The sequence below is a fragment of the Lemur catta genome, chromosome 10 (genome assembly GCF_020740605.2).
Source record: "Lemur catta isolate mLemCat1 chromosome 10, mLemCat1.pri, whole genome shotgun sequence".
NCBI lineage: Eukaryota > Metazoa > Chordata > Mammalia > Primates > Lemuridae > Lemur > Lemur catta.
The window spans coordinates 3,938,968-3,966,754 of record NC_059137.1 but is presented as its reverse complement, the minus strand read 5'-3'; the positions used below and the strand labels follow the sequence as shown (position 1 = coordinate 3,966,754).

The 27,787-nt window shown below is 50.2% G+C and overlaps 1 protein-coding gene across 5 annotated transcripts in view; it reads right to left on the bottom strand.

Moving 5' to 3' along the window:
* The window catches only part of AK8 (adenylate kinase 8), a 113,286-nt gene that overhangs the window by 26,015 nt on the left and 59,484 nt on the right, over nt 1-27,787 (bottom strand). For all 5 annotated transcript variants that reach the window (XM_045563676.1, XM_045563677.1, XM_045563679.1 and 2 more), the window contains one exon: nt 16,076-16,217. In XM_045563676.1, the coding sequence (XP_045419632.1) occupies nt 16,076-16,217 (142 nt within the window). The remainder of the gene's footprint in view (nt 1-16,075; nt 16,218-27,787) is intronic.

Here is a 27,787-nt window from a genome sequence, read left to right as displayed (position 1 = left end):
CACGATGTGATATCATCTCACACCAGTTAAAGTGGCTATGATCAAAAAGAAAAAAATAACAGATGCTGTGAAGGATGCGGAGAAAGGGAAACTCTGTTACACTGTTGGTGGGAATGTAAATTAGCGCAGCCACTGTGGAGAACAGTATGGAGGTTCCTCAAAAGAACTAAAAATAGGTCTACCGTATGATCTTGTAATCCAGCTGTTGGGTATACAGCCAAAGGAAAGGACGTCAGTACCTCACAGAGACACCTGCACTCCCATGCACACTGCAGCACTATTCAGAACAGCCAAGATATGCAAGCAGCCTAAGTGCCCATCGATGGATGAATGGATAAAGAAAATGTGGTGTATATACACAGTGTAATATTATTCAGCCATAAAAAAACAATGAAATCCTATCATTTGCAGCAACATGGATGGAACTGGAGGTCATTACATTAAGTGAAATAAGGCAGACACGGAAAGACAAACATTTCATGTTCTCACTCACATGTAGAAGCTACAAAGGTTGATCTCACTGAGGTAGAGTAGAATGAAGGTGAGCAGAGGCTGGGGAGGGTGGAAGGGGGAGATGAAGAGAGGTTGGTTAATGGGGACAAATATAAAGTTAGCTAGAAGGAATAAGTTCTAGTGTTCCATAGTACAGTAGAGCGACTACAGGTAACAATAATTTATTGTATATTTCAAAATAGCTCGAAGAGAAGATTTGAAACGTTCCCAACACAAAGAAATAAATGATAAATGTTTGAGGTGATGGGTATCTTAAATACCTTGATTTGATCATTACATATTACAAGTATGTATTAAAATATCATGTGGGCCGGGCGTGGTGGCTCACGCCTGTAATCCTAGCCCTCTGGGAGGCCGAGGTGGGTGGATCGCTCGAGGTCAGGAGTTCGAGACCAGCCTGAGCGAGACCCCATCTCTACTAAAAATAGAAATAAAAATTATCTGGACAACTAAAAATGTATATAGAAAAAATTAGCTGGGCATGGTGGCGCATGCCTGTAGTCCCAGCTACTCGGGAGGCTGAGGCAGGAGGATCGCTTAAGCCCAGGAGTTTGAGGTTGCTGTGAGCTAGGCTGACGCCACGGCACTCACTCTAGCCTGGGCAACAAAGTGAGACTCTGTCTCAAAAAAAAAAAAATCATGTGTACCCCACAAATATTATGTACAATTATTATGTATCCACAAAAAATCAAAGTAGTTTACTGTTTAACTGTGCGTACCCTTTGGCTTAGCAATTCCATTTCTATGGATTTTTCCCAAGGAAATGACTAAAACAAATGCAAATACAAAAACAAATACAAAGGCATGTTTTGCGTGTGTGTGTGTGTGTGTGTGTGTGTGTGTGTGTGTACATATGGATGCTGGTTGCTATGTTGTTTATAATAGAGAAAAACAGGAAACAAACGTCTGCCAACAGAGGGCATTTAAATACATTATGATACATCTGCACAGTCTAATACTACTCGAACATTTAATGAGTAGTAGCTTTATGTGATGATAGGGAAAGATGTCCACAATGTTTTATTAAGTGAAAAAGCAAGTTACAGAGGATGTATGCATGATTTTCTTTTTTGTTAAAAATTTCTGTGTTTTAAAATTCACTGGAAAATGAGTCCCAGCCTGTAGCAGTTCCTTAGTTGGTTTGTTGTTAGAGTGAGCACAATACAGTCCCTACAGCAAGGGGAAGAAGCAGCCAGGTAGGAGAGCCCTGAGAGGGGTTGGGCTGGGAAGGCACATGGGAGGGCGGTGGGGGAGCGTCCCCAGGAGCCCTCAACATTTCAAAATACAGCCGCGCACAAGGTTCAAGAGAGGCTGAAAAGGCAGAGCAGTCCTGCTCAGACCCGGCACCATCCTGCCCTGCCACTCCCTGGCGGAGTCTCTCCGGGCCCCCAGCGTGTTCCAGGCAAATAAGAGACTTCACTGAAGAATGATCTCTACGAAATTCCCTGCTGACATTCTCCAACAGCAAGGCTGACTCGAACCCAGACCTCTGGGGAAACTGGGGGCCAATAGGTTTCCCCGGATCTTTAGCAGAATGGACCCCTCCTTCCAAACACTCTGTGGGGCAGGGACCCCCTGGTCTTCATGTCCCCAGCCTGGCACACAGGAGGCAGCAGTAAATGTGGGTGGGCTGAGGGCACGAGAGCGAGTGAACGAGCAAAGCAAGGGAGTAACGTGCAAGGCGGTGCCTGACAGGAGGGCTCGAGGGCGGTTCCAGAGCAAGACTTGTCTAAAATGGTTCCTCAAGGTGAGCTTGGCGGTGACACTGCGACGCGCCTGGAAGAAAACTCGGCAGCAAGGGTTCCCATCACTCATTTTTTAAAAAGCTGAGCCTTTCAGCCGACTGCCACTTGCCATTCCTGCTAGGTAACCAGATCGCGGTTAATTAATAAAGCTGTCAGGTGAATGGTCCTTTCTGGTCATTAGTATCCTTTCAGAAAGAGAATCCTGCCATCACCACCCCATCCGCCCCTCGGCCTGCGGCGCAATTAACTTAATGCTATGCAAATGAGAGGCTCTTCTCATCATTAGCTTATAGCCACCAATGTTAATCGCATAATTGGGCCTTCAACAGGGTAATTAGACACGATTTCCTCCATTAGTCTTACAAGGCTAATTATTGTTGAGAGGAGAGGGGGTGCTCCCAGAGCTCCACGCAAAGAGGGGCATCTGGTTAAAGCAAATCCGGGCAGAACATCCGCCAGGTAAGAACCGGCAGTCACCATCCCTGTCACAATCTGCTGTCCCACCCATCGTGGGGGAGGGGGCAGGCGGGAGGGGCAACGGGAACATGGGAAGGCCTTGGGGGCAACTGTGCCGCCCGCCTGGGTGCTGGGATGGAGAAGCGAATATGGCATTTAAAAGCAAACATGAAACAAAACACCCGCCATCCTGGGGCCTGGAGGCCCACGCAGCCCCCGGCTCCCTCGACAACAGTGTCACCTTGGGTTCCTCACTCGGTCTCTGCACAGTGAGGAGGGCGCACTAGATGGCGGCCAGGGGCCTTCTGGGTTTGACTTTAGTGGATTTGAATTTCAGCACGAAAAAAGAAAGCCCAGCGCCCTGGCTGGGGCTGGGCCTGGGGCTGGGGCGGGGGTGACCGGAGACCTTGCTGACCAGTGGCCGGGAGCGCTGGGAGATGCCCTGGGCCCCCTGGACACGCCCCTGGCCGGAACTTGAGGAGCCGGCCTGAGGATAAGCGATTGCTTCCAAGACGGAAAGTCGGTCCTGTGTCAACAGATAAGTGACCGCCCCAGCTCCTGAGCCCAGCGCGGGGACAGTGCGGGACGAGCTGTCGGATGGGCCTGGGGCGGGGGAGGGTAGAAAAGGCGCCGGGCTGGGCTGAGACCAGGGCGAGGCCTGGAAGAGCACGATGGCTGCGCCTCCAAGGGCGGATGCCAGCCCGTCCTGCTGCCTGTTGACCCAGCCTCTAGTGCCTGGGACACAGCTGGCTCTGCAAACAGGCGCTGAAGGCACTGGGGACCCAAGCGGGCTGGGCTTACTATGCCTGCTGGCAAGGCCAGCCGGTGGAGGGGTGGGGACAGGGTTCCCCCAAATCTCCTCTCTCCGGGGGGATGAAGCTCACCGCCACGCACAAGCAGCACAAGAGAGGGGAGGAGGGTCCCCTGAGGAGGGGGCCACAGGAGGGCGCTCTGGGAAGGGGACAGCAGGGCCAGGTGTGCACCTGTGTGAGGGTGTTACGAAGACTCTGCTGTGCCGGGGCTGAGAGCGTGGGGGTCCAAAGACCGGGTCTGAGTCCTCCCAGAGTCTCTTCTGCTCTGGCGCCAACAGCCTCCTCAATGTTCCTTAAACTTGCCGAGCACATTCCTACCTCGGGGACTTTGCACTTGTGGTTCCCAGGCCTGGGCCACTCTTCCCCAAATTCCTGGGGCTCGCTCACTCCATCTAAGTCCCCGTGCACATGACATCTGAAAGGCCTTCCCTTTCTGACGACATTGTGTAGACCACCGTCTACACAACATACCGTCCCATCCTCTCCCTTCCTACTGCCCATCTGCCCTACGCCCCTCCTGTCTGACAGGTCTCCATAGCGCCCGACATGTTGTGCACCTGTTGTCACCTACAGCCTTTCTCCCTCCAGCCAGAACGTGAGGCACACGATGCCAGAAAGTTTTATCTCCTTTTGTGTCCCAAGAACTCAAGCAATGCCTGCATGTAATTGATACTCCAGAAGTATTTGTTGCATATCTGAACAAAGTCATCACCGTCTTACCCAGAGGAAACTGAGGTTCAGAAACGATAAATAACCTGCCCGGCCTTGCACAGCCAGGATTTCAACCTGGCTGCCCAACCTCAGAGCCTCTTTCTTAATCACTGTCCTAGTACACTGCTCCCTGTCACAAGAACAGCATGCAAAGTCTTGTGGAGGCGAGAAGAGGCATCAGGGAAGGCTTCCTGGAGGAGGTGGCATTTGAGCTAAGCCTTGTAGAAAACATAAGATTTGGATGAAAATCCCTGGTGTTCTGAAAGAAGAAACAGCTGGAGTAAACACCTGTGTTTAGGAAACAGGAAGTAGGCAGGCATGCTAAGGTGTGGGGGTGAGAAGGGAGTGTTGGATGGGAAAAAGAAGAAGTTGGGCCCTCTCTCTTCCCTTGGCTCCAGGACATCGGCTTCTCCTGCTCCCCACCCCCACCACGGTAACGGTGAGTTTCTGGCCTGGTAGGTCTTTTTTTTTGATGCCTGCAGCCTCTTCCTAGGATCTAGAATCCATGCTCCTGAGACAGAGGCCCACGGGAGAAAAGAAGGCATAAAGCCAGAGCCCCCGGACAGACACTCTGCCCAGAGGCGGGCATGGGCTGGGGTGGCTGTGGCCTGCCCACGGTGGCGGGCGTGGGCTGGGGTGGCTGTGGCCTGCCCATGGTGGCGGGCGTGGGCTGGAATCTGCAGGAATCTCAAAGCCAGCAAGGAGACAATGCCCCGAGTTTTACAATCTCATAGAAAGTAAAGCTGCACTTCTATTTGTGGAAGACTTTTCTTAAAAGTTTTCTTATATATTAAATAATTTCTGTGATATTTAGGAAGAAGAGCTTCAAGCTTTTAGACATCTGCCACCCGAATCTGGCAGAGGCCCAAGCTTTTAAAGCACAATGCCGGGTTCAGCAGTTCAGCACTTTAGTTATGTCTCTAAGGAAGATGGAAAATTGAAGTACGCTCTGATGTCTCCCAAAGTCTCCTATGGGTAAAGAAAAACAAATATGATTTCTCCAAGTCATCTCGGCATCTCTGTCCTCTTGCCTTTCTCTGGGAAATGAATTTAAGTTAACGGTCGAGCATCGCGCCTGCCAAAAATGGGGGCGCCTCTATCAGAGCTCGACTCAAATGCCAACTACCCCGGGCTCTGTTCTGTTAAAGGTCACCTGTCATTCTCCACCCGAGGCGTGGAGATTGCTTTGGATCTCGATTTCCACGGCGGGGGAGGAATGTTTATCTTCTCCGATGTCTCATTCACCACCAGCGTAGGCCGAACTGTTACCGGTTGAACACAACCCATTGGGTCCCTAATAAGAGCCTGGAATCCGCAGGGGAAGGGAGATTGAGATGTGCTTCGCCAGTGAAGAGTAGTGAACCTCAAAGCGGGGAAAGGGGGAATTAGGCCGCGCAGGAGGGGAAGTTTTCCGGCCGGGAAGGTTCTCAGACACGGCAACGGGAAAATGGGGAAAGTCGTCACTGTTTCTCCAGAGGACACGTTGACCCAGAATAACATGCGAAGAGTAGAGAACAGCAAACAGGGCCTGGAAACCTCTCCCAGGCCTCCTGGAGACAGCAGGAAAGTCAAACCTGCAATGGCGGCAGGGCTGGTGCCTCTCGGAAAGCTCTTAGGAAAACATTTTAAATGGTAAAGAAGTAAACTGAGTTTCAACAGACTGCAGTGAGGATGTTAGTGTCTGCTCTAAACTAACAAAATGACTCACCAAGAAAACACCGTGCAAATCCCTTGTTCTGTGGTATGGACCTGGCTCTTCCTCGAGGCACATTCCCCGCCAGGGCAGGCCACCTCCCCACGGCCCCTGCGAAGCTTCCCCCACTGGCCGGAGGCACCTTGGGGACAGCAGAGCTGAGCCTGTGGTCGCCTGGGCTCTTTCTCTCTCTGGAAATTCACTGTATTTTTCACTCCAAAAGATCCTGGAGGCTGCAGGCAAGGAGTTCAAAGGTAGTGTACACTCTCCATGTCGTTGCTGCAAAAGTAATTGCTCTTACGCTCTCAGTGACAGACAACACACCTAGTAACAGACTGTCATAAACTTAGTTTTAACCCAGGAAAGAAGCAGTGCTGACCTTCCACATCTGCCCAGAGTCATCCTCACCAGACTCCTTCTTACGCAAACATTGGAAATAAGGAGTAAAATGTCAACAGTCCCTAGGTGGGAAAATAATGGGAGAACTTTCCTTTTTCCACCCCAGTTCTTATTTACTGAAAGATTAAAATGCTACAACTCCAGGGGCTGTGGGCTGATGGCCTGTCACCGCCATTACCAGCCACATCCTTGGGCTGCAGGCCCAGGGGCACCTCCCGCTGAACTCCAGGCTGGGTAGGCAGCCTCGCTTTGCTACAAGGAAGCACAGCACCTGCGCTGAGAGCCACGTCGCGCAGGGTGTGCTGCTGCTGAGCGCAAGTGTCCGTGAGAAGCGCAGTGGTGACTGAGCTGGTGGCACGGGAAGGTGGCCTGTGGGGGGGCGGGCAGTGGATCTGAAAGCGAGGACCGGGCAGTTCACCCCAACAGTCGCAGGACGCACACAACGCGGAGCTTTGAGAGACGAAGGGCTGCGAGGACGGGTGGCCTTTGGGTTGAGCTTTAATGCTTCCAAGGCACCTGCACAGGCGGGCCTCGGCCCCAGAAAGGAGAACGTGGACTTAGGGCAGGCCAGTACTTCTCAGCTGTCCCACGCGGGGCGGGGGGAGACGCTTTCACACGGGCTGCCGTGGCCCGGCTTTTGAGTCACGGCTACAATCTGCTGTTTCCCCACAACGGGCAGTTTTCTAAGACCCCACCCCCACCACGTCTCTTAGCTGGCTCCTGCGTGCTGTGCCACCTGGGGGCAGGTTCCAGCCAGCTCCAGATAGCCGCTGTGCCTGGCGCCTCTGACATTATCTAACGTAGCCGACCCCAGGGAGGCTGCGGACCTGGTGAGCCGCTGCGTGCCATCCGTGCGCGGCCTGCCCCAGCCCCAGCTGCTGTCGCCCTGTGCCCGGGCACGGCTGCTGCGAGGCCTGGCAGCCTTCTCCCACCTGGAGCTGTAAGAAAGACTGCCGCCTTTCACCTGTCTGAGTGTCACTGTGTTGTGTTTCCTGTCAGAAGATCTTTAAATCTTACAGGTGATGAAAAATACACGTTTTTCAAAGACCGGGTTCAAAGCTCCATTCCAGCCTGCGAGGCTGTCCTGCTTCGGGATGTCCCAGCTTGCCTGGCTCCATGGGGTCTTGGTCTGTGTGCGGGACCATCCTCCCGCCACGTGTTGCCAGGCGCCTTCTCCAGCTCCTCCCCGGCCAGTGCAGAGGGCAGGAGTCTGCTCAGAGGGCGGCCCGGGCCACAACACCTGCAGCTGGTAGTTTGGGTGAGGGCTTGTCTGACCTTACTGTTCAGAAGCTCTGGTCCCCACGGAAAGGCACGGAGTCGCAATGCCTTAGTGACACATGCAGCTACACGCGTGGAGCTATTCGTGCCCGGCTCTGTGCCAAGTGTGTCTGTGCATCATCTCATGTAATCCTCTCTCCGGATGTCCCAGACACTACCGTCCCTGGTTCTGACTTGAGGAAACTGAGGCACAGAGGAGCTAACAACCTGCCCAAGTAGAAGAGATCCAAGATGATTAGTTCTGACCTCACACCCTTGTTCCCCGTCCCTGCTGCCACCTCCTGTGCTGCAGAATGAGCCTGGCCCCTGCAGCAAGCTCAGATCCTGACTTTCAATCTGTCGCTGACATTATCTTGGTTGTATAGGGCCTTTCCGATTCATAAATCCCCCACACAGGTTTCCTCAGCACACGCATCCACTAGTCCAGCACGTGGACAGGTAAGAAGGGCGGGGTTGTTGCCCCACTCCATGGTTAAGGAAACTGAGGCTCACAAAGGTTGGGCAGTGCCCCCTGGACCACTGGCCAGTAGAGACAGTGGTCAAATGTTTAAAGACAGAGGAGACCCCAGAAGAGGTTCCCTCCACCCCAGACACTTTGTGGAAACAATGGCCACTTCCTCCAAAGCCGTCCAAGTTGAGGCTAAAGCCTTCAATCCCAAAGTGGACATCTGCCTAGAGGTGCAAAGGGACACAGCAGGCCCTCGCTGCAGCACTGCTCATGCGACAGCATCCGAGTGACGTCGGGATCCTGCTGTAGTCACCGCACAGCTACTGTTAGGACGGGGCTTGCGCCTCACCGATCTTCAAGAAAGATCTTTCTTCCAAAAATAAAAGGCACCCACGGAGCACACAGTCAATGATATGTATTCCAGCCCATGTCTGGTAAACTCTCCGATGACAGCAGCAAGGCAGGGTCACTCGGGTTCTATTAGCTCAATTAATGAGGAGTAAGATAAGGCTAACACCCTGCTCGTCCGCGGCTCAGGCGCAGAGCTGCAGTAATGGAGTTATTAACCTTCGTCAGCCACCGAATTTTGCTGCTGATTCCAACTCCATTTCCTGGTTCAGGCCTCCATTAATGGGCTGTTTATTATCCCTAATCCACGCCAGGATCAGCTGCAGAAATATGAGAGCTTCCTGGAAGGAGCGGGTGATAATGAGAGAGAGAGAGAGAGAGAGAGAGAGCGCAAGCCAGAAAGGGAGAGAGAGAGGGAGGAAGGGGCAAGAAATCCTCTTTATTTTGCATTTTCATTTTTTTCTTTGGTACTACTGCTCTCCTCTTAAGAAACTATAGCGTCCTTCTCCATTTTGACCAGATTAGAAACGGCAAAGTCATTATCCAAGGCTTTCATTGTGTTGTCCCCCAAAAGAAATTGTCATATGAAATGAAAAAGTAACAAGCTTTTAAATCAAATTAGAGGGCTCTAGCATTTAAACTATATGCCAACTCAGTTTTTAATTTCACAATGTACCATAATATTCCACTGTTTAAAATTTAACATAATTGAAACCAAGAAACCAAACCGGCATTTAGTGGAATAATTTTATCAATGTCGTTAAATGTCCTGATTAGAACTGCTCAGTTTGCCTGGCTAGACGGGTCCTGAACCAAAGGGCAATTTTGTCTTTGACTATTTCAGGGGCATTCTGCCCCACAGGATACCAGGAGAACGGGCCACCTTCCCAATTCCAACCCAACCAGAGCCTTTGAAATGTCTTCCACAGGTAAGAAGAGCAAGCAGATTGCTAATAGAGAAAAATATTTTTAAATAGCAGTAAGTTATTTGTATCAATGCATAATGAGTAGATATCGCAAATACTCTTTGATGGTCATCCCTTCATTATTTGCCATTCTAGCCTTTTTTTATTGAGCAGGAATTCAAAATCACACAGGTAACCATCATAATCAATGTTTTTATACTTCTTAACTTGTAGACAAACCTGCAGCATTCCTATGTTGGGGTCGTGAGTGTGTAAGTTATATGAGAATAGGCAAGAAGACAAACTCTGTCCCCCACGTCTCAGTGACAGTCTGCCCCGACAGGAGGCGCTGTGGGGACACACACACACACACACACACACACACACACACACACACACACAGAGCCAGTGTTCGTCAGCCTACGGTATGTGTCTGGCGCTTTCCAGTTATAAATCACACGCACACATATTCCATTTCCTCTCCAGAGCAGTAGTACCGTGGGGCTAAAAGAGAAGAGATTATTGCCCCATTTGACAGATAAAGAAGCTGAGATGAAATGTGTCTTTTGCAAACTAGCTAGCCAGCACTGGGATAAATGCTAATCCTGCCGCACAAAGGATACAACGTTAACAGTTCAGAGCAAAGAGCTGGGCTCAGGGCTGGACTCTTCCTTGGTCTTGTCCAGCTGTGTGGCCTAGGGCAAGGGACACTCTCAGCTTCTCAAAAGCCGAGTGCCTCTTCCCTGAGCAAACCTACTTTATGGGGCTGTTGAAAGGATTAAATGAGATGGAAAACAGTAGCCAGAATGGAACATTCTGGGCCAGCCTCAGCTGACCTGCAGGACTACCGAGCAGAGATGTCCCATTCGGAGCCACCAGGGTTTGTTTGCAGGGCCCGGCCCCAGGAAATCTGAAGAGCAAGCAAGCTTCCAGACCTACTGGCCTGCAGGCTGCACTGGGTGTGCAGTGTTCGCCAGCCTCTCTCTCCTCCGCGCTGTCACACACAGGAAATGCCTGTGTGTCAGACGTCTGCTTAGCAAAAGCCAACAACAACAAACCCAGCACCAAGGGGGAGGGGAGCCAGATGCAATGGGAGGAGACCCCACACTAGCTTCCCAGGGACAACCAAACCCCTCTGGGCTCCTCTGGATGTGGGCCACACGCAACCATCTTATTTAAACAATGATAACAAATAAAAATTTAAAAATTTGCACGAAATGGCCTAGGACACAAATAACCTAATCAAAGATATCATTCTTGGGTGATTTTTTGAGAGTCCTAAAATTTAGTCCAATGGAATCGAAAAAGAAAAATACTAAAGAAAATACTAATAAAATGCCCGCCACCATCTTGCTGAATTTTATTGCCACTGAGTCATCTAGGTCCCTCCTTTTACCTCTTTTTCCAGGGATTTCTGAAAGATCAGGACCAAGGCCTTGGAGGAGGGTTAAGGTTGCAGCTTGCCCCACCCCTCCCTCCCTGCAACTCAGAGGGCAAGGATGATGCAAAAAAAACCAGTTCTGCCTGATACACCACAAACTTCCCAACATCAATCAGAATCCTATACTCCCTCTCTGTAGTCAGCATTAATTTTAAAAGAAAATACTGTGCTACAAACTTGCAGCATGAAATGAATTATTTTACAGTCAGGCAGAGGGCAGAGTTCTGGATGTAGCCTTGGATAGCTCTTTGTTTCTTTCTTCTTTCTTTTTTTTTTTTTTTTTACTATTATTACGTTTTAACAAACTTTATAGCCCATTTTATTTGTTCTCAAATAACTTTTTCTCCTTCTTTTCGACACATCAATTACTTGGTTTGTTCCCTTCGTTGTATGATGTTGGAATCAAGAGATTGATACTGCTCAGTGGAATATAATTTAGTATTATGTGCCATGGGTTTATGAGGTAGGAGTCAGACAAAACATTGCATTTGAACACTATCCATTTATTAGTTCTAAGAAGAGATTTATATTTGACAAGGAGACAATAACTTTGTTTTCTGATAAGCCAAAGAGGTCTGTTTTTGTGTCTAATACACAGAATAGCTTACCCTTCCCCAATAACTCTAGTTACTAGTGTGAATATATTTTAATAAAATTGATATATATGTAAATTTATTTTAATCTAATTTCATCAAACCTTCCTAAAAAAGAGCCTTTGTAGATTTTTTTCATATCTGAATTATAGATTTCTGTATCGTATTCCCAGATTGATTTCTAGGCTATAATTCTGTCAAGATTTCCTCCTGGTGTCAAAAGCAGCAACACCACAGCTAGAGTGTTTTATAATTGGCATCACAACCAAACCAGAATTATGGCCCTGATAGTCATCCCAGTGGTGGGTGGATTCATTTTAGAATATTTCTCTCTTTCTTAGTCTGTATCTGGACTTGAAGGTTTATGGCTAAAATTACTTTCCGAGTTAATCATAAAAATGTCTAATTGAAAGCTAAGGTGGTGGAAACGGAAGAGACAGAGACGAGAAAGGAGGAAGAAAAACACATCTGCAGTGAATACAAGAGGTGGATTAAACAGCATGGGATTAAATCTACATTGTAAATAAATACATTTTTTTTCCTCCCTGTCCTCCGCCCTAGGGTCAAATAAATTAAATTGGCATTATTTACTAAGTCTTTAGAAAGTGATTTTTACTCCATGGAGAATGGAGAGGTATTTACTTGCAACCCTGCCCTAAATCAAATTGGTTCTTGAATATTCTTCCTTGTACTCTTTTGAACAAACACTGTGCCCTCCCCATGTTGGGCTTGCCGTACTGGTGCATGTAGGCTCAAGAAACAAAACAGTCAATTTTCCTTCCAGGCTCCAGAAAACCAGCACTAGGTTCTCTCCCCCGCCCCACCGTGATAATGACACCGACCCTGCCTTCTTTAAAGTGACTGTGTGCATTTCCCCCAGTGCCTTTCATCTTCAGGTGGAGGATGAGCTCACGCCAAGCAGCTGAGCTGGAGTCAGGTGCCTTACCGCGTCAGGAGATAACAGAGGGGGGATGTTGAGCCACCAGGAGGTACTCAGCCCCTGGAATTTCACGGGCAGTTTTGGTAGGAAAAGAGGATGCTCAGGTGAAGACTGGGGCATCCCTGCTGCCCTAGACCTGAACAGAGGCTTCTGTCTTCCAGAGGGAAGGAAGCTCTCCAGCCCGGACTCCAGGGATACAACCAAAACAGCGTTGAGGAGAGTCAACTGTGGAAGGCAGAATAATGCCACCCCCATGATGCTCACTCCTAATGCCCAGACTCTGTGACTAGGTTATTTTACATGGCAAAGGGGACTTTGTAGATGAGATTAAGTTAAGGACCAAGATATGATTAGATTCTCCCAGGTTATCTGGGGGGTGTGGGTCAAATCTAATCACGTGGGTCCTTAAATCTGAGAAGAACTCCCAGCTCTGGCCAGAGGGAGAAATGTGTACAGAAAGAGGGTCGCAGGGTGGCAACACTGGGGGCTTTGAAGGTGGAGGGAGGGGCCACAAGCCAGGGAATGCGGGTGCCTCTAGAAACTGGAAAAGGTAAGGAAATGGACCCTTCCCGAGAACCTCCCGAAGGGAATGCAGCCCTGACAGCACCTTGACTTGAGCACTGTGGAATTATAAGACAATACATTCGTGTTATTTTAAACCACCAAGTTTGTGGTGATTGATGTCAGCTCTAAGAAAAAATTAAATCATACCTTCAGAATACCTTTAAAAAAAAAACGAAGAAAAGAAAATACTATGACACATAGCCAAAGCCAGAAGAGAGGACAATTCAAGGCCTTTACCATTTTCGTACCAAACAAAAAATACAGAAAATAAGTGAATTATGCATTTTGGTTATACTTTGAGAAAAAGAACAAAATAAACCCAACATAAAGAAAAGTCATTAATCAAGAGAAACAAAATTTCATGAATATACAATACAGAAAAAATGTAGAATTGATAAGTAAATCCAAGGTTTCTTTAGTAAAAAAAAAAATTTAAAAGTCAGTCTACTAAACTAATCCTCAAAAAGGATGAAAACACAAATACACAAAACAAGCAATAATAAAGAGGAAACAACCACAGATACAGAAAAAATGGGAAAAACCCATAGGATATTCAAATTATGTTAATACGTTTAAAGACACAGGGGAGCAGAATGGGATGATTTTCTAGGAAAAGACCAAGCACGAGACAAGAGAGAAGTTCAAATCGACTGAACACCATGAACAAAATCAATCGAATTGTTAATAAGCTATCTTTGCCCAAAAGAGCTAGCTCCAAGAAACAGTTCAAAACTCTCCCAGATATGGAGAGAGAATGAAAATCCATGAAATTACCTTATCACTGATACTAAAGCCTGACAAAGCACAAAAAAAGGAAAAAATTCTAATCCATATTACCTATGTACATTAACACAGAAACCTAAATAGAAACGGAACCAGTATATCCCAGCAGCACCTCAGTTTCCCATGGCTGCCATAACATAGGAACACAAACCCAGCTGCCTACAAACACTCAAATTTATTATCTCACAGTTTCTGTGAGTCAGAAATCTGATATGGCTCTAACCGGGCTAAGATCAAGGTGTTAGTCAGGGCTGTGGTTCTTACCTGGGGTCCACTGGTTGTTAGTAGAATCCATTTCCTGCTCACAGTGTCCACAGCCCCCCACCCCCATCTTTGAGCCAGCAATGGCATGTCACGCTTGGCACCTCTCTGACTGCCCCTTCTTCCCTTGCTCAGAAGAAAGCTCTGCTTTTACGGGCTCACTGATTATTTTGGGCCCACCTGGAGAGTCCAGGATGACCTCTCTACTGCCAGGTGGATTAATTACATATGCAAAGTCCCTTTTGTTGCATAACGTAACATTCAGAGGTGTCACACCAGAGGGCAAAGGCCATAAGGGCAAAAATTCTATCTGCCACAAGCAGTATTGAAAGAATAGGCTCCCATGACTAAGCCAGTATCATTCTAGGAATGGAAGGCTGACTTACTGTTAGGAAACCTATTCACATAATTCATTACATCAATACATCAAAAGAGAAAAAAATATTAAATTGTCTTAAAAGATGCTGAAAAGGTCTTCATAAAATTCAACATCAACTCCAGACAATTTAAATCCATGAAGCTATACTTCTTTATAAAAATTGTATATACCTCAAACCAAAAGTCAGTAGTGCCTTAATGGTAGCATACCAGGACAGCCCTTTAGGTCAAGAAAAAGTCACCCTGTCAATAATGACCCTGTTCTGCAAGTACTGCCCAACAAGAGTAAAAAGAAAAGTATAAACATTGAAAAGGAAGAGGCAAAAAGATGAATATTTGTAGACGACATAATTGTCCACCTGAAAAACCCAAGAAAATCAACTAAAGAACTATCAGAAATAGTAACAGAGTTCTAGGAGGCTGGAGTATAAAATGAATAAGCCAAAATCAATGTCTTTCTTATACTCCTGAAAATCCATTTAGAAAGTATGGGATGAAAATACCTTATCATAATATCAACAAGAAGAGTGACAGATAATATAATACCTAGAAATACACTCAAAAAGTGTGAGCCTGAAGAAAGTGCTGATAGTTTCACTCAGGGGCAAAGACAGGATGTTGCCACATCAAACTGTAATAGATCAGTTTATAAATCTAAGCAATTCCATTTAAACTTTCAACGTCATTTTCCCTTGTGCACGATGCAATTGTTATCGTATTCTTTCGGAGTAACAGAGACGCAAAGTAGGCAGTAAAGAAGAGCAGTGAGAGGACCTCGCCCTGCACTGACTGCCGAAGCACAGCGTGTGAGAAACCAAGGTAGTTCAGCCGCGTGGGACTGCCGCAGACATGCATAAATATCAGGGACTGGACATACTTGGACAGTGGCCGGCTCATATACAAAGACAGAACTTGAACCCACGACCTGTAGCAACCTGCCCAGGAAGCCGAAGCACAGTCTCTGCAGCAGTCGGCCCCCGGGCCAGGACTTGCCAGTAACTGACAGCTTCCCTCATCTTCGCCACTGTTTCCAGTGTAGGACCAACCAGAGAGAGCCGGACGTGCTCCCTTAACCAGTCGCGTAGGGCGCTCTGCTTCTCAGTGGCCCCTCCAGCTTCCCCAGGCCCCCAGCTGCAACCAGGTCACGGCAGCACCGAGGCTTTTCCCGTTTGCCACTGGACAGCTGCCCCACTCCGCCTGCCTCTGATCCCTGCCACAGCACCGAGCAACGGTGGCCGCCCCCCTTGCTATTGCCAGGTCTGATGAAGTAGCTTCGCTTGTTTTCACTTGGGTAGTCTCTGCTGCTTTCCACGATATATACAACTGTGAACTCTCAAGTTCAAACTAGTGGAGGCAGGACAGACTATTCAACAACATTCACCACCATTTTGGAAAAAAGGGTTAGCCATTTGGGAAAAAAAGGAACTCATACTGCATATCCATGTCAAAATAAATACCAGCTACACCAACGATTTAAATGTAAAAAATGAAACTGTGAAAACCGTGGAAGAAAACATCAGCTGATTTGTATGACAACCCACAAGGCAGGCCGGGCTGTTTGCTATTCACCACTGTTTTCCACATGGGAAGCTCAGGTCCAGCCAGGGGAGTGAGAGCCAGGAGTTGAACCCAAGGCTGACCCCTAGTCTGCAGGGCAAATGGGGTCGGGGGATGGGTGGCGATGGCGTGACCAAGCGAAATTCCACTTCGGGAACACGTAAAGGCTCACATGAACTGGAAGCTGTCAAATAGACCCTTCCTCGGAGCCGTGGAGGGAAGGTGCCCCGGGGCGTGGCCGGCAGCTCACCTGTTGGGATCGTAGCCCACGCTGTTGAGCATGTGCGCCTGGTCCAGGTCTTGCGGGAAGCCGTGCAGCACCCAGCCTTTCTGAATGCTGTCCTGCTGGTCCAGGCGCTCCGACAGCACCTTCACAACAAGGCTGTTGGGAACTGCAGAGAAAGGAGCCAGTGAATGCAATGCTGTCTGCCGCTCTGTGGCCCGTGGGCTCCTGACCTCGCCTGACCGCAGAGTGAGCTGGTGAAGAGGTGGCTTTAGGGGAAGCCACATGGAACCACCTGGACAAGGCTGTGGGTGCCTGTTTCCCAGGTCCCTCTACAGTCCCTGCAACAGGAGGAATGTGGCTGCCTGAGGTGAGAAATGCACTGGGTGGCCTTGACCTAGACCGTTCGCTGACCTTGACAAGATACCATCCCCATCTGCAGCCATTGTAGTTCCCAACCCTTCAGTGACATTTAGGCAGTTTTTCTCCCTGTCTTAGTCTGTTGGGGATGCTACAACAAAATACCACAACTGGGCAGCTTAGAAACAACAGGAATTTCTTTCTCACAGTTCTGGAGACTAGGAAGTCTAAGGCCAGGGCAGACTCAGTGTCTGATAAGGGCCCACTTTCTGGTTCATAGATGGTGCCTTCTCGCTGCATCCTTACATGGTGGAAGGGGTGCGGGGTCTCTCTCATAAGGGCACCAATCCCATCCATGAGGGCTCCACCCCCAGGACCTAACCACTTCTCAAAGGCCCCATCTAATGCCATTATGTTGGGGGTTAGGTTTCAACATATACATTTTTGGGGGACACATTCAGGCCACAGCACCCCTGCAGGGGTCCAGTTTTTGTACCAAACACTCTTCACGGAAGCACATCTGCCCCAGGTAAGTTTTAGTTTTCCTCAAACAGGATCGCGTTGGTGGCCCTGACACTGCTGATTTGTGATCCACAAGCAACCCCAGCTTGGCTCCTTCCCCCGATTCCCCCCTCCTTGACGTTCAGAACCGAATCCCTCTTAAGAATCACAGCCCTAGTTATAACTGGAGACTGAAATACAGTTCTAGGGAGAGTGAGATAGAGAAGCCTCTTGTTTACTCTGCCGCAATTGACATTTTCCTGAAATTCGTATCTCTCTTCCCAGACTCATTAAATGTCCTGTGTTGCTAATGTACTGCGTTCTAGCAATTTGCACTGCATTTCCTGCACTTTGCACTCATTTTTCCAGAAATACTTGGTAAATATTACCATTGTTTGCTATGACTGTGGCCCATGTGGAGCTGGTTCCTAAAGGTACAGTGGCAGTGAATTTGACAGTTTCTCTGGAAGCTGCCTGGTTCCCCTCCTACCGGCCACCTGTGGGTCTGGCAAGTGGCCCTGAGGCACACGTTTGAAACCTTTCAAAAGGACCCAGGTTAGCAGCCGGGTGGATGTGGGAGTGAGAGAGGCAGAAAAGTCACTACCAGCCACTCTCCTCCACGGCTGTGACTTGCTGGGTTACTGCCCTGTCGCCAAAGAACCATAAACCTCATTCTAAGTAATTTGCATTTCCCTAAATTTGTTCTTTCTTGTATCCTCCAACCTTTCTTCCCCAGTTTCTAGAAAAGAGCAGAAAAGGGAATTTGCTTTAACGAGAACATTTGGCTATCTAACATGAATGAGAAGTTGATACACCTCATCCCATCCTTCCCCTGCTTAAAACCCGCAGTGGCTCCCCAGTGCTCAAGGATAGAGCGGTCTCCTCTCCATGCCAGCAGGGCCTGGCTGGGTCTGGGTCCCGCCTTCCTCCTTGGTGGCTCTCCCCAGCCTTCACCTCTCCGTGCGCGTGCCATCCTCTCCAGCTTTCCCCCGCACCTTGCCCAGGGCCACAGAGGAACGTTCCCTCCCCAGAGGAGCCTCCAAAGACAGTCCCCAGCCTAGGTGGCACCTGTCCTTCTTGCCCTTCTTCATGTGGCCAACCTGTTATCACAGGGACATTCTCTCTGGGTAATTGTTTAGTATCTGTCTCTCCCGAAAGACGGTGGGTCCCTTGAGGACAAAGGGCCACATCACTCTCACTTTCCATGCATGACACCGTGCCTGGCACACATAGACGTGGAGTAAGTGGCCGGGAGGCTTCTCTTTCCGAACACTCTCTTGACCAGACTCTGGGGCAGCCAGGCGGTAGGGAGGAAAGCTCACAAATCCAGGTCTCTTCTTAGCCCTGCCCTTCAGTGCCGGCTCACCCCCAGTCAGTCTCCCAACCTCTCTGAGGCTCAGCTTTCTAAGTGGCCAAAGAGGACAACAGCATCCATGGTGATGGGGGACACCACGCATAACATTCAAAGACGGTGGCTGTTATTGTTTAATCCAGGAGCTGTGTGTCAGGAAACGATGCTTCATGAGTATTGCCGTGTCTCCCCGTGGTCAGGGTGTCTGCACACAGACTGCCAGCGCCCGGGATAAAGGATGACGGACTACAAAGGAGCCCTGCAAGTTAGGGACAGCCAGAGAGACTTAGGGACCTCTGCCCAGAGACATTTGTTTATATTTCAGGGGCTATAAACCTAGAGACCTCCTCCTCTACAACCCAAAAGGAGATGTTCCCACTCCAGGGTACAGTTTGGGGGCGAGCTGGCACCGCTGCCCTCCACAAGCTCCAATGTCATCGGGGCTGCTTTCCTGTGCCGCGGCCCCGGTGCACCCGGGTGCAGCTGGCTTCTTCCAGCTCGCCCCGTGAGGAGCCGGGCGCGGGAGCCAGCGTGGAGAGCACTGGGTGCCTAAGTAATCGGTCTGTCTCTGATCCGGAAACCCCGTGTTTTCCGTGCGGATAAATAAATGGAGAATAAAAACAATGTAGCAGAGAAATCTGCCATGGAGCTTGCCAGTCCAAGTCCACCCTAGATATTTACAGACATTGTCACCTAAATAAGAAGCTAGAACAGAAATAAGCCTTTCCCAGTGATGGGGAAAGTCCCTGGCCATCCGGGCTGTCCATGCACTGTGTTGGACACCAGGATACGTGGGAAACAAGATGACAAGGGCTCCGTGCTCCTCAAGTCTGCGTTCCACGGGGAGACAACCAGTACACAGGTAAATAACCATTTCAGAGCGTCACGGATACTATGAAGAAAGTTAACCCAATGATGGGCGGCTGCTGTTCCACTGGGTCTAGGATGACCTGGAAGGAGGTCACGTTTGGCTAAGATCCGAATGGTGGGCCTAGCTGACACCCCGGGCCCATCAGGGCTCGGCTGCTTGGGGGTGAGGACTGCATCAGGCCAGATATGCTCCGATTGTCATCCCCTCTAATCAGGTCTTGCTTGGAAACCAAGCTGCACCCCAGGGAGGTCTGACCTGCCGACCGCAGCTTTCTCCGAGGGCCTGGGAGGTCACCCTCCTCGACCACCCTCATTTCAAAGTTGGGAAAGCGAGGCCCAAAGAGGCTGTGGCGTAGGTGACCTGTCCGAGGTCATCCAGCCAGTGGGTGTCGAGCTGGGACAGGACTGTGATCCCTGGCCCAGAATGCCCCCAACTGCTCTGTTGCCTCCTTGCCCAGGGGCCCCAGAGCCTCTGAGTCCCTCTCCTTGGCCACTTACAAACCAGTACCAGACAGTTTCTCACCCAGGGAGAAATCTGACTTGAGAGAAGAATGGAAGATCAAATAGAAACACAAAGAGATTTTTTTGTTTTGTTTTGTTTTTGCCTGTTAGAGAAAGATTTCCAGAGGGAATTTCCCAATTTGCATCAACATTAAAATGTACGTGCCTTTGACCCAACAATGCTATTTCCAAGAACTTCCACCATAAGGATAACAGCACAGAGGGAAACATGTGCGCGGAGATGCCCGCTTCAGCGCTGTTTGTGATAGTGACGGCGGGAAGCCACCTGGACTGCCCGTCACTGGTGGGCAGGCTGAATCCAGGCTGTGCAGCCGGACGTTACGCGGCTGCTTAGAAACATCCACGTTTGCACTCAGCCCGAAAGAAGCCCGTGACAGTCTAGACGGAAGAAGTCGTGACAGAATGAGGAAAAAGCAGGTAAATAACAGCCAAGGAGAGTGGACTGGGATGCACATGCGTGAACAAGAAAGAAAGGAAAGAGTTTCCTCTAAAAAAAAGAAAAAAGCCATCTTTTTAATGGAAGACTTTAAAACAAACATAAAAGGTAGAGAATAGAGTAATGAACCTGCCGGTTTTTAGAGGAAACTATTTAATGCCTAAAAGAGGTTGCAATGGCCCCGTGAGAAACCGTTCCAAAGGGACAAAGGATGCAATCTCCCCAGAAGGCCATAGGTGGCTCCCCATTTGGGGGGACCTGGGGTGTGGGTGGCCTCCGTCCTCCTAGCGCCACCAGTTCCAGAAGCTCTGCCCAGAAGCCTGGCATCATGGGCATGTGCCCATATCTGCCCATCTTGGGTGATCCTGGGAACGCCTCTGACCCCTGCACAAGTTCTTAAACTTTAATGTGGAATAGTGACAATTTGTCACTCACAGAGCTGCGGCAGGGGCTGTGTGGCAAAGGGGCCACAGTGGTCCCCTCCCAGCACCGGTTTCCCATACACGTTGGGGGGCTCCTCCGTGTCACCCTATCTGGGTCAAGACGAACCACAGACTGAGGCCACCGGCCTTTCCCAGTCAGTGTCTCTCCCCAGTGGCAGTGTGCAGAGCACAGGGTGAAGGGTGAACCCTGAAGCCCCTGAGCAGGGTCCTCCACGCCCACCTGGGTCTCCTGCGCCAGCCCCTTTGCAGCTGTTCTGTTTTTTCCTGCAGGCTATCGACTCCCTTTTCCAGCCCCACCTGGTCTGACCAGCCAGTTCAGCAAAAATGCAGTTTCTTCAGAACAGCTCTTGCCGGCCGTGTTCTGCCAGAAGTTTCGAGTCCCTTGATAATGCTGTCCATTTACCCTTTCTCCTCCTCGCAGATAGAGACTTTCAGTGTGGTCTAAAGTCTTTCACCATTAAGTCAGATGCCTCGGGCTTGATTTCTGGGCTTGACAGTTAACATCTCACCCTTCAGACAAGTTAGCGCCAAGGGAGACCTCTCTGGAATGTCCTGTCAACCCTAGATTTAGCAAAGTGCAAGATATAAGTATCCCATTATTTCGTAAGAACACACTACATGGTTTCGGATTTGTGTGTGTGTGCTCAAGATCTTCCATAAAAGATGGCAGTCCTCGAGTTGACCTCAAGGTTATTAAAATCTCAATCCACTTATTCCCTGCTGGGCTGGGTGTGCCTGGCACAGGGGTGATGGGGAGCCATGGTCGATCCTCCTGGGCCCCTCACCCCCGGCCCCTCGCCCACCCTCCAGTCTTGAAGGGGAGCGGTCCTGTCTAAAGGCCCAGGCCCCACACCAGGCTCCCTCCTGCACATCATTCCAAGGCTCCAGACAGGAGTCCCGCCACCCATGAGATGGCACTGGACCGCAATGGCTCTTCTTGGGATACAGGCCTGACTTCGGTCACCCCCAGTCATGTCCCACAATGGCAGCTGTGGAGTGGGAGCTGGGGAAAGCCCGGAGAGAGCTGGAGCCCTTCCCGCTGCACCGCGCTGCCGCCTGCTGTCTGCACAGGGAGCCGGCCTGCAGGGACTGCAGTTTTCTGCCCACCAGTTAGTGTCCCTGGGGCTCAGCAGGCGGGACACAAGGGGAACTAAGGGTGCTGGTCTTGACACAAAAAAGTAGGACAAAAATGAAGAAGAGGAAATAGCTCCCTCACCCAGTGCTTAAAGGTAAAAAAAGACCCAAGGTTGATTGATAGACCCATAATGAGCTCGTTAACCTTGTTGGCGCCCTGGGGCAAATCAGATAGAGCTGAGGACCTCACCACACGCCCTGCACACCCCACCCCTACATGCACACTCATAAGCCCACCCACACACACTGCACCTGCAAGACACAGTACACATACTCATGCACTTGCCTACAAACGCCCCTGCACACACCTCCATACCCATGTTACACACCCACACAGCCCTACACGCGCATACGCCCACATGCACAGTGCAGGCACTGTATACACACCCATCTACACACAAAACGCCACGCACACACCTACACACCCACACCCTCCCCTACACACCTACACACACTCCCCCCCAACTTCTTTCCTTCTCCAAGCCTACCTTGAAGACAGCGGAAAGGTGAGGGTCAGGGCTGCTTCCCGTTCCCCTCCCAGCTCCCAGCACAGCTCCGGGGCCCTGGGCCCAGGCCCCACCCACTCTTGAAGGGGCCCAATGGGAACCAGGTGGTTGGGAGACTCTAAGAAAGGAACAAGGACTGCGCAGGATTAAAAAAGGGTGGCTTTGATTTTGTTAGAAATTTCCATCCATTTCCCACATCCTGGTGCTTGGAGGAAGCAGGGCTCACACTTCTCCCCAGGAATTCTGGGGGCTTTGCCCAGGCCCCCGACTTCCTGTCCCTGTGGTTCAGTGAAAGCTAAGCTCCTACCATTTCCAGGTGATCATCACTCCCGGATGGCACTAATTCCCCGCAGCTGGGGCCCGGACGCCCTCGGTGCGGCTGCAACCGGAAATCCCGCGTCTTACTTAGAAGGACCCACAGCTGGGAAGTGCGGGACCTGCCCGGTGCTGCCCTTCCCGCGGCCGTTTGTTTGTGACTTACTGCCACCTGGTGGCCGATCCTGGGTGCTGCACCCAGGTGACCGCTAATAATACACATTTCTAAAGCCCATGGGGAGAGCTAGGACCACCTGAGACTGCTGCGTGGGCCGCACCCTGCAATTCTTCAGGGTGGGTGAAGCCCACTGGATCTAGATTCCTCTTTGGTAAACTTAAGTCACTGGCCCCAGACAAGCCCCTGTCTTGCTGGGCCTTGGTTCCCCAGGGACAAGATGGAATGGATGTTTTCTAAGGTTTCTTTAGGTTCTTAACCACAGCATTTAAAATGGTTTGGCAGAAAATGGTGCCAGAAAACAATTTTTTAATACTGGATTTTTATCAAGTCCAGAGAAGTATTTAATACAGTAGCCTGGGGAAGAATCTGTGCTGCTCCTCCTCGCAGCACAGCCCCCCCTCTGCCTGCCTTCTCCGCACATCTACTCGGTAACAGGCAGGGACAAGATCCCGCGGCCCCTGCGGCATTGACATGTCTGTGGCCAAGAGGCAGAGCTGCCTAGCAGTGGACTTTTCAATTTGTCCCTTTCTACTGAAGTTTTAGATTAGAAAAAGACCAAAAGTAGACATTCTTCTATAAATAACAGGTACTTCACTTAGCAAATTAATAAGACTTATTTAATAGAAATGATCAGCTACAGCACAATTCACAATTGCAAAGATGTGGAAACTACCCAAGTGCCCATCAATACATGAGTGGATTAATAGAATGTGGTATATGTATACCATGGAGTTCTACTCAGCTATAGAAACAATGGTGATATAGCACCTCTTGTATTTTCCTGGATAGAGCTGGAGCCCATTCTACTAAGTGAAGTATCCCAAGAATGGAAAAATAAGCACCACATGTACTCACCATCAAATTGGTTTCACTGATCATCACCTAAGAGATGTGGGGGGGAGGGGATGTGTGTATACGCATGTGTGCGATGCGCACTGTCTAGGGGATGGACATGTTTGAAGCTCTGACTTGGGGGGGAGGGGCAAGGGCAGTATACGTAACCTAAACTTTTGTACCCCCCCACAATATGCTGAAATAATAATTTTTTAAAAAGTAAAAAAAAAAAATGCTCAGCTAGCCACACTGCGTGAATTGATAATTATTCTTATCTTAAAGTGCATTTTTACCTTTTTTCAATGCAATACGAAAGTATCTGGGAAAACGAGAAGGGGTCAGGTAGGTTGAGTGTGAACTGGGTTGTTTCGAAATGCGATGTATTCACTCCATGTACACTGCAGATCAAAGAGTTTAAGGAACACGATTTTCCTTCTGTTTTAATGAATTCAACACTCAAAATCAGTTTTTTCTCCCGTATCTCAGGGGCAGTGAGGATGCTGTTGCCCCTGCACTCTGTCAGAAGAAGGTCTTATAACTGCTGCTGGGAAGGCATGAAGCGAAACCATGAGCCCAGTTTTCTGGGGCGCAAAAGACACAATGGCATATTTAACATGTACGTGTGCGATTGTGCACACTGAGAGCCTGGCACCGCTCTGAGCACGTATTTGTTCTAATACAAATATTAACTCATGTATTTTCACCCTGGGAAAGAAGTAGTGACAGTATCCCACTGTACAGATTAGAAAATTAAGGCACAGAAAGAGGAAGTGACTTGCCCAAGGCCACACAGCTAACAGCTAATGGAGCTGGGATTTAAACCCAGACTATGCGGCTCTGGGGCTGCTCGCTCGGCCTCCGTGCTGCCCACCTGCCTTTGGAAGGAGCACTGTGACCAGGACAGGAGGCCTGATTCTGCCCTCCACTCTGCATTCGCTTGCAGCCTGCCCTTGGGAGAGTCACTTCACCTCCCAACCAGGCTTTCCTCCTCTTTAAAGGGACAGAATTGGACTCCAAAGTCACTGAGGTATCAGCAAGCCCCAAGGTGGCACCTCTGAAGTCACCCTGTGGCTCTAGCTCCTGAGGATTGATGAGGCTGTTCTGCCTCATAGGCACATGAGGTAGCCAATCCTGAACAAAACTGAAATGCTCCAATCAAGCCTTCCCCAGTGTGGCAGATTAAACATGGCCACACCGTCTTTGGTACTCTTCCCACGGCGGGTGGGGCACGTATCCAATTCCCCTCCCCTCGACTCTGGGCCGGCCTGATGGACTAGCTCCATGAACAGAATCAGGCAGAAGTGCATGCTGGGATTTCTGAGGTCCTAAGCTTACCCCAGCCTCCCACCCCAACCACTGCTGCATATAGGCTGTTTCCTTGGAATGCTTATTCCAGAGGAAGCCAGCCATCAATAAGACTGACTGGCCTGAGGCTGCCATGCTGTGAAGAAGCCCAGGCCAGCCACATGGAGAGGCTCTGAGAAGAGAGAGAGGCACCAGGCATGGGAACGAAGACTCCGTCCTGGACACACCAGCCCTGGCAGATGCATCATGGAGAGGAATCAAGGAACCAAGTTGACACCAGAACCAAGATCCAGGCGTAGGGCCCCAGATGAGCCAGCCCAGTTCTCGTTAGCAGTTCAAGCCATGCCAGCTAAGCTCAAGTCAGTGTAGAGCGGAGTGGTGTCAAGCCCTCCCTGCCATGCCCTGCCTGAATCCTGACCCACTGAATCAGGATCATAATAAACTACTCAGCATTTTATGCCACCAAATGGTGGGATTAGCTTGTTATGCTGCCATCAATCGTTGGAGCACCAGGGTTATGGCAAACTGGAACGTTGCCATTTCCCAGCTACCACAGGGACCAGGCACCAAAGCTGGGAACGGTCACAGGAAAAGAATGAGATATCCAAAAATCCATATACAAAATATGCATATTACCCAACAGGACTTGCTACTACCGACATTACAACTACTACTATGATGATGATGATGACAACTCCATTACTACTACTAATAGTAAGTAATCAATAATTATTTTTGTGGTTGTGCCATGCATGGTGCTAAACTTTCTATAGATACCAGTCATTTTATACACAAAGAAGCCCATGCATTTGATACTATGAAAGCTCACCTTGTAGACGGGAACTGAAGGGAGCTCTGACAGGTGAGTGGCTTGCCCAGGGTCACACAGCTGGGAAGGGGCAGTATGACCTGGAACCAATTCTGCATTATTCTAGAGCCGCACCCATAACCATAGCCTCTACACCAGGCTGTAAGTTCCCTTCTATCATCTGTCCCTTCTTTGTTCCTTCAAGACTAACAGGGTGTCACCTATACAGAAATGTAGGCATCAGAGGGTGGCATCTGGGCCCCAGATGTCAGAGGGTGGGGCTGCCTGGTGCTGTCCACACCACAGGGACCCAGGTCAAATGCCACATGCTCACCTATTCATTCACAAACATCAGCTGAGCTCCCACTATGAGCCATGCTGGGGTTGGGACTGGGGAGTGGCCTACCCACCCCCACCGTGTGGTCAGGCAGACAGCGCACGGGCAGAAACGGCGGATTCTGCGGTAGGGAGGGGTCCCAAACGAGGTCCATCTTATCTCCCAGTAAACCAGCCAAAGCCTGAAGGAGATGACAGTTCTCGCAGTCAAGATCACGGACAGGGTAAATCAGAAGAGGTCTGAGGTGAGAGGCGAGAGAAGGTTCTCCCTCCCCTGCTTCTGCCTCGCCTGGCACCCACGGGGCCCTCCAGGGAGGGAGGACGGGAAGAGGATTCTCCTCTGTACTCTGGGGAGGCTCTGCCCCACCCCTCCACCTCCTGTGTCTGCCTGTCCCCACCTTGCCACCACCCTCTCTTCCCAGTGCCCCTGTCATCCACCACCATCCCTGCCCCCTTGCCACCCAGGGCAGCGGAGACAGGTCCCCGGGCTTCCCTCTCTTCGCATCCAGCATGGCTGTGCCAAGTTCCCTTGCACAGGGAAACCTCGGTGATGGCTTCTAGGTGACAAACCCCAACAAATCCTATGTCCCTGACTGTAGGTGTCAGGTCCGCAGAGGGCCGCTAGGAAACCCCCCCCAACGTCCCCATCAGGCCCTGCCGCCTCCTCTGTCAGCCCCACTCACAGCCTGACGAGAAGGAACCGGTGTCAGCTCCTGTCAGCTGAGGATGTTTCCAGAGGGAAAGGGGCTTCAAGCTGCACCTGCCTTGGGGGGTCTGCGAGGGGCACGAGTGCAGCGCTGGCCGTGCCAGGGGCTGCCCGGACGCTGCGCCAGGAGACCTCCCGGCGAGAGGAGCAGGGCCAGCCTCCAGGGTCGGGCCTGTCAGAGGCGATTTCACAGCTGAGTGGGCTGGAGGTTTTGTTCTTCTCCGAGGCCACTGGGGCTGCCGGTGGAGAGGGAAACGCTTCTAGAAGCTCTGATCAGTGCAGGCATGACACTGTGTACTCTGGGCTCTCCTTGGACTTCCCAGAAATGTCTGGGTTGGGTTTGGTTTCGCTTTGTGATCTGGATGCCTGACACATAACACTCAGTAAACATTCAGTCCAGCAAGAAAATCTGTGGCTGCTCCCCTGTGGTGGGCCCAGCCAGGTGACAAGAAACAGCACGACACAAGCTGGACCTGGCCCCTGCTCCCACGGCGCCCACTCTTGCTGGGGAGAGAATCTCACTGAACGGATGCATGAATAAATCAAGTGTCCCTTGTTGCCTCAGTTTCCCTACTGGACCAGCCATTGAATAAGAAGCTTTTGGTGACAGGTGCTGCACCCCTGGCAAAGCATCATTTTGATACTGTAAAAAGACAATGTGCACTTTCGTAATGAAAAATCTGGTTTAAAAAAACAAGAAGAGGGGCCCTTGGTGGGGGGCGGGCAGGCGCCTGTGGACAAACAGGGCGCTGACTGCCCGCGTCTCCCTGTCCTCACTCCCGCGCCCTCTGCCCTCAGAGCGCAGGCACCCGTCACACCTGCCGCTCTGTCTGGCTGTCTCGGCCTCGGCTTTCTCCGGGGCTGGAAAAGACTCCTCCCTATCTTCCATAAGGAAATCTTTGTAGCAGTCCCAGCGGAAAAGTCAAAAGTTTGACTTGAAAAAAGGAGCTACTTCAAAAGCATTGTCAGACCGAGGCGAGGGGTCCTCTAAATGCATAAATTACAGGGGGCATCCATTGATCCACCTCCAGGCCACCCTACCGTGGGGGCTCCGGGTGGGGGGGGCGCCAGAGGGACCGAGCCCGACATGTGGGGAGGCAAAGCAGAAAAAAATTCATGTTGAATAAAAAAGTA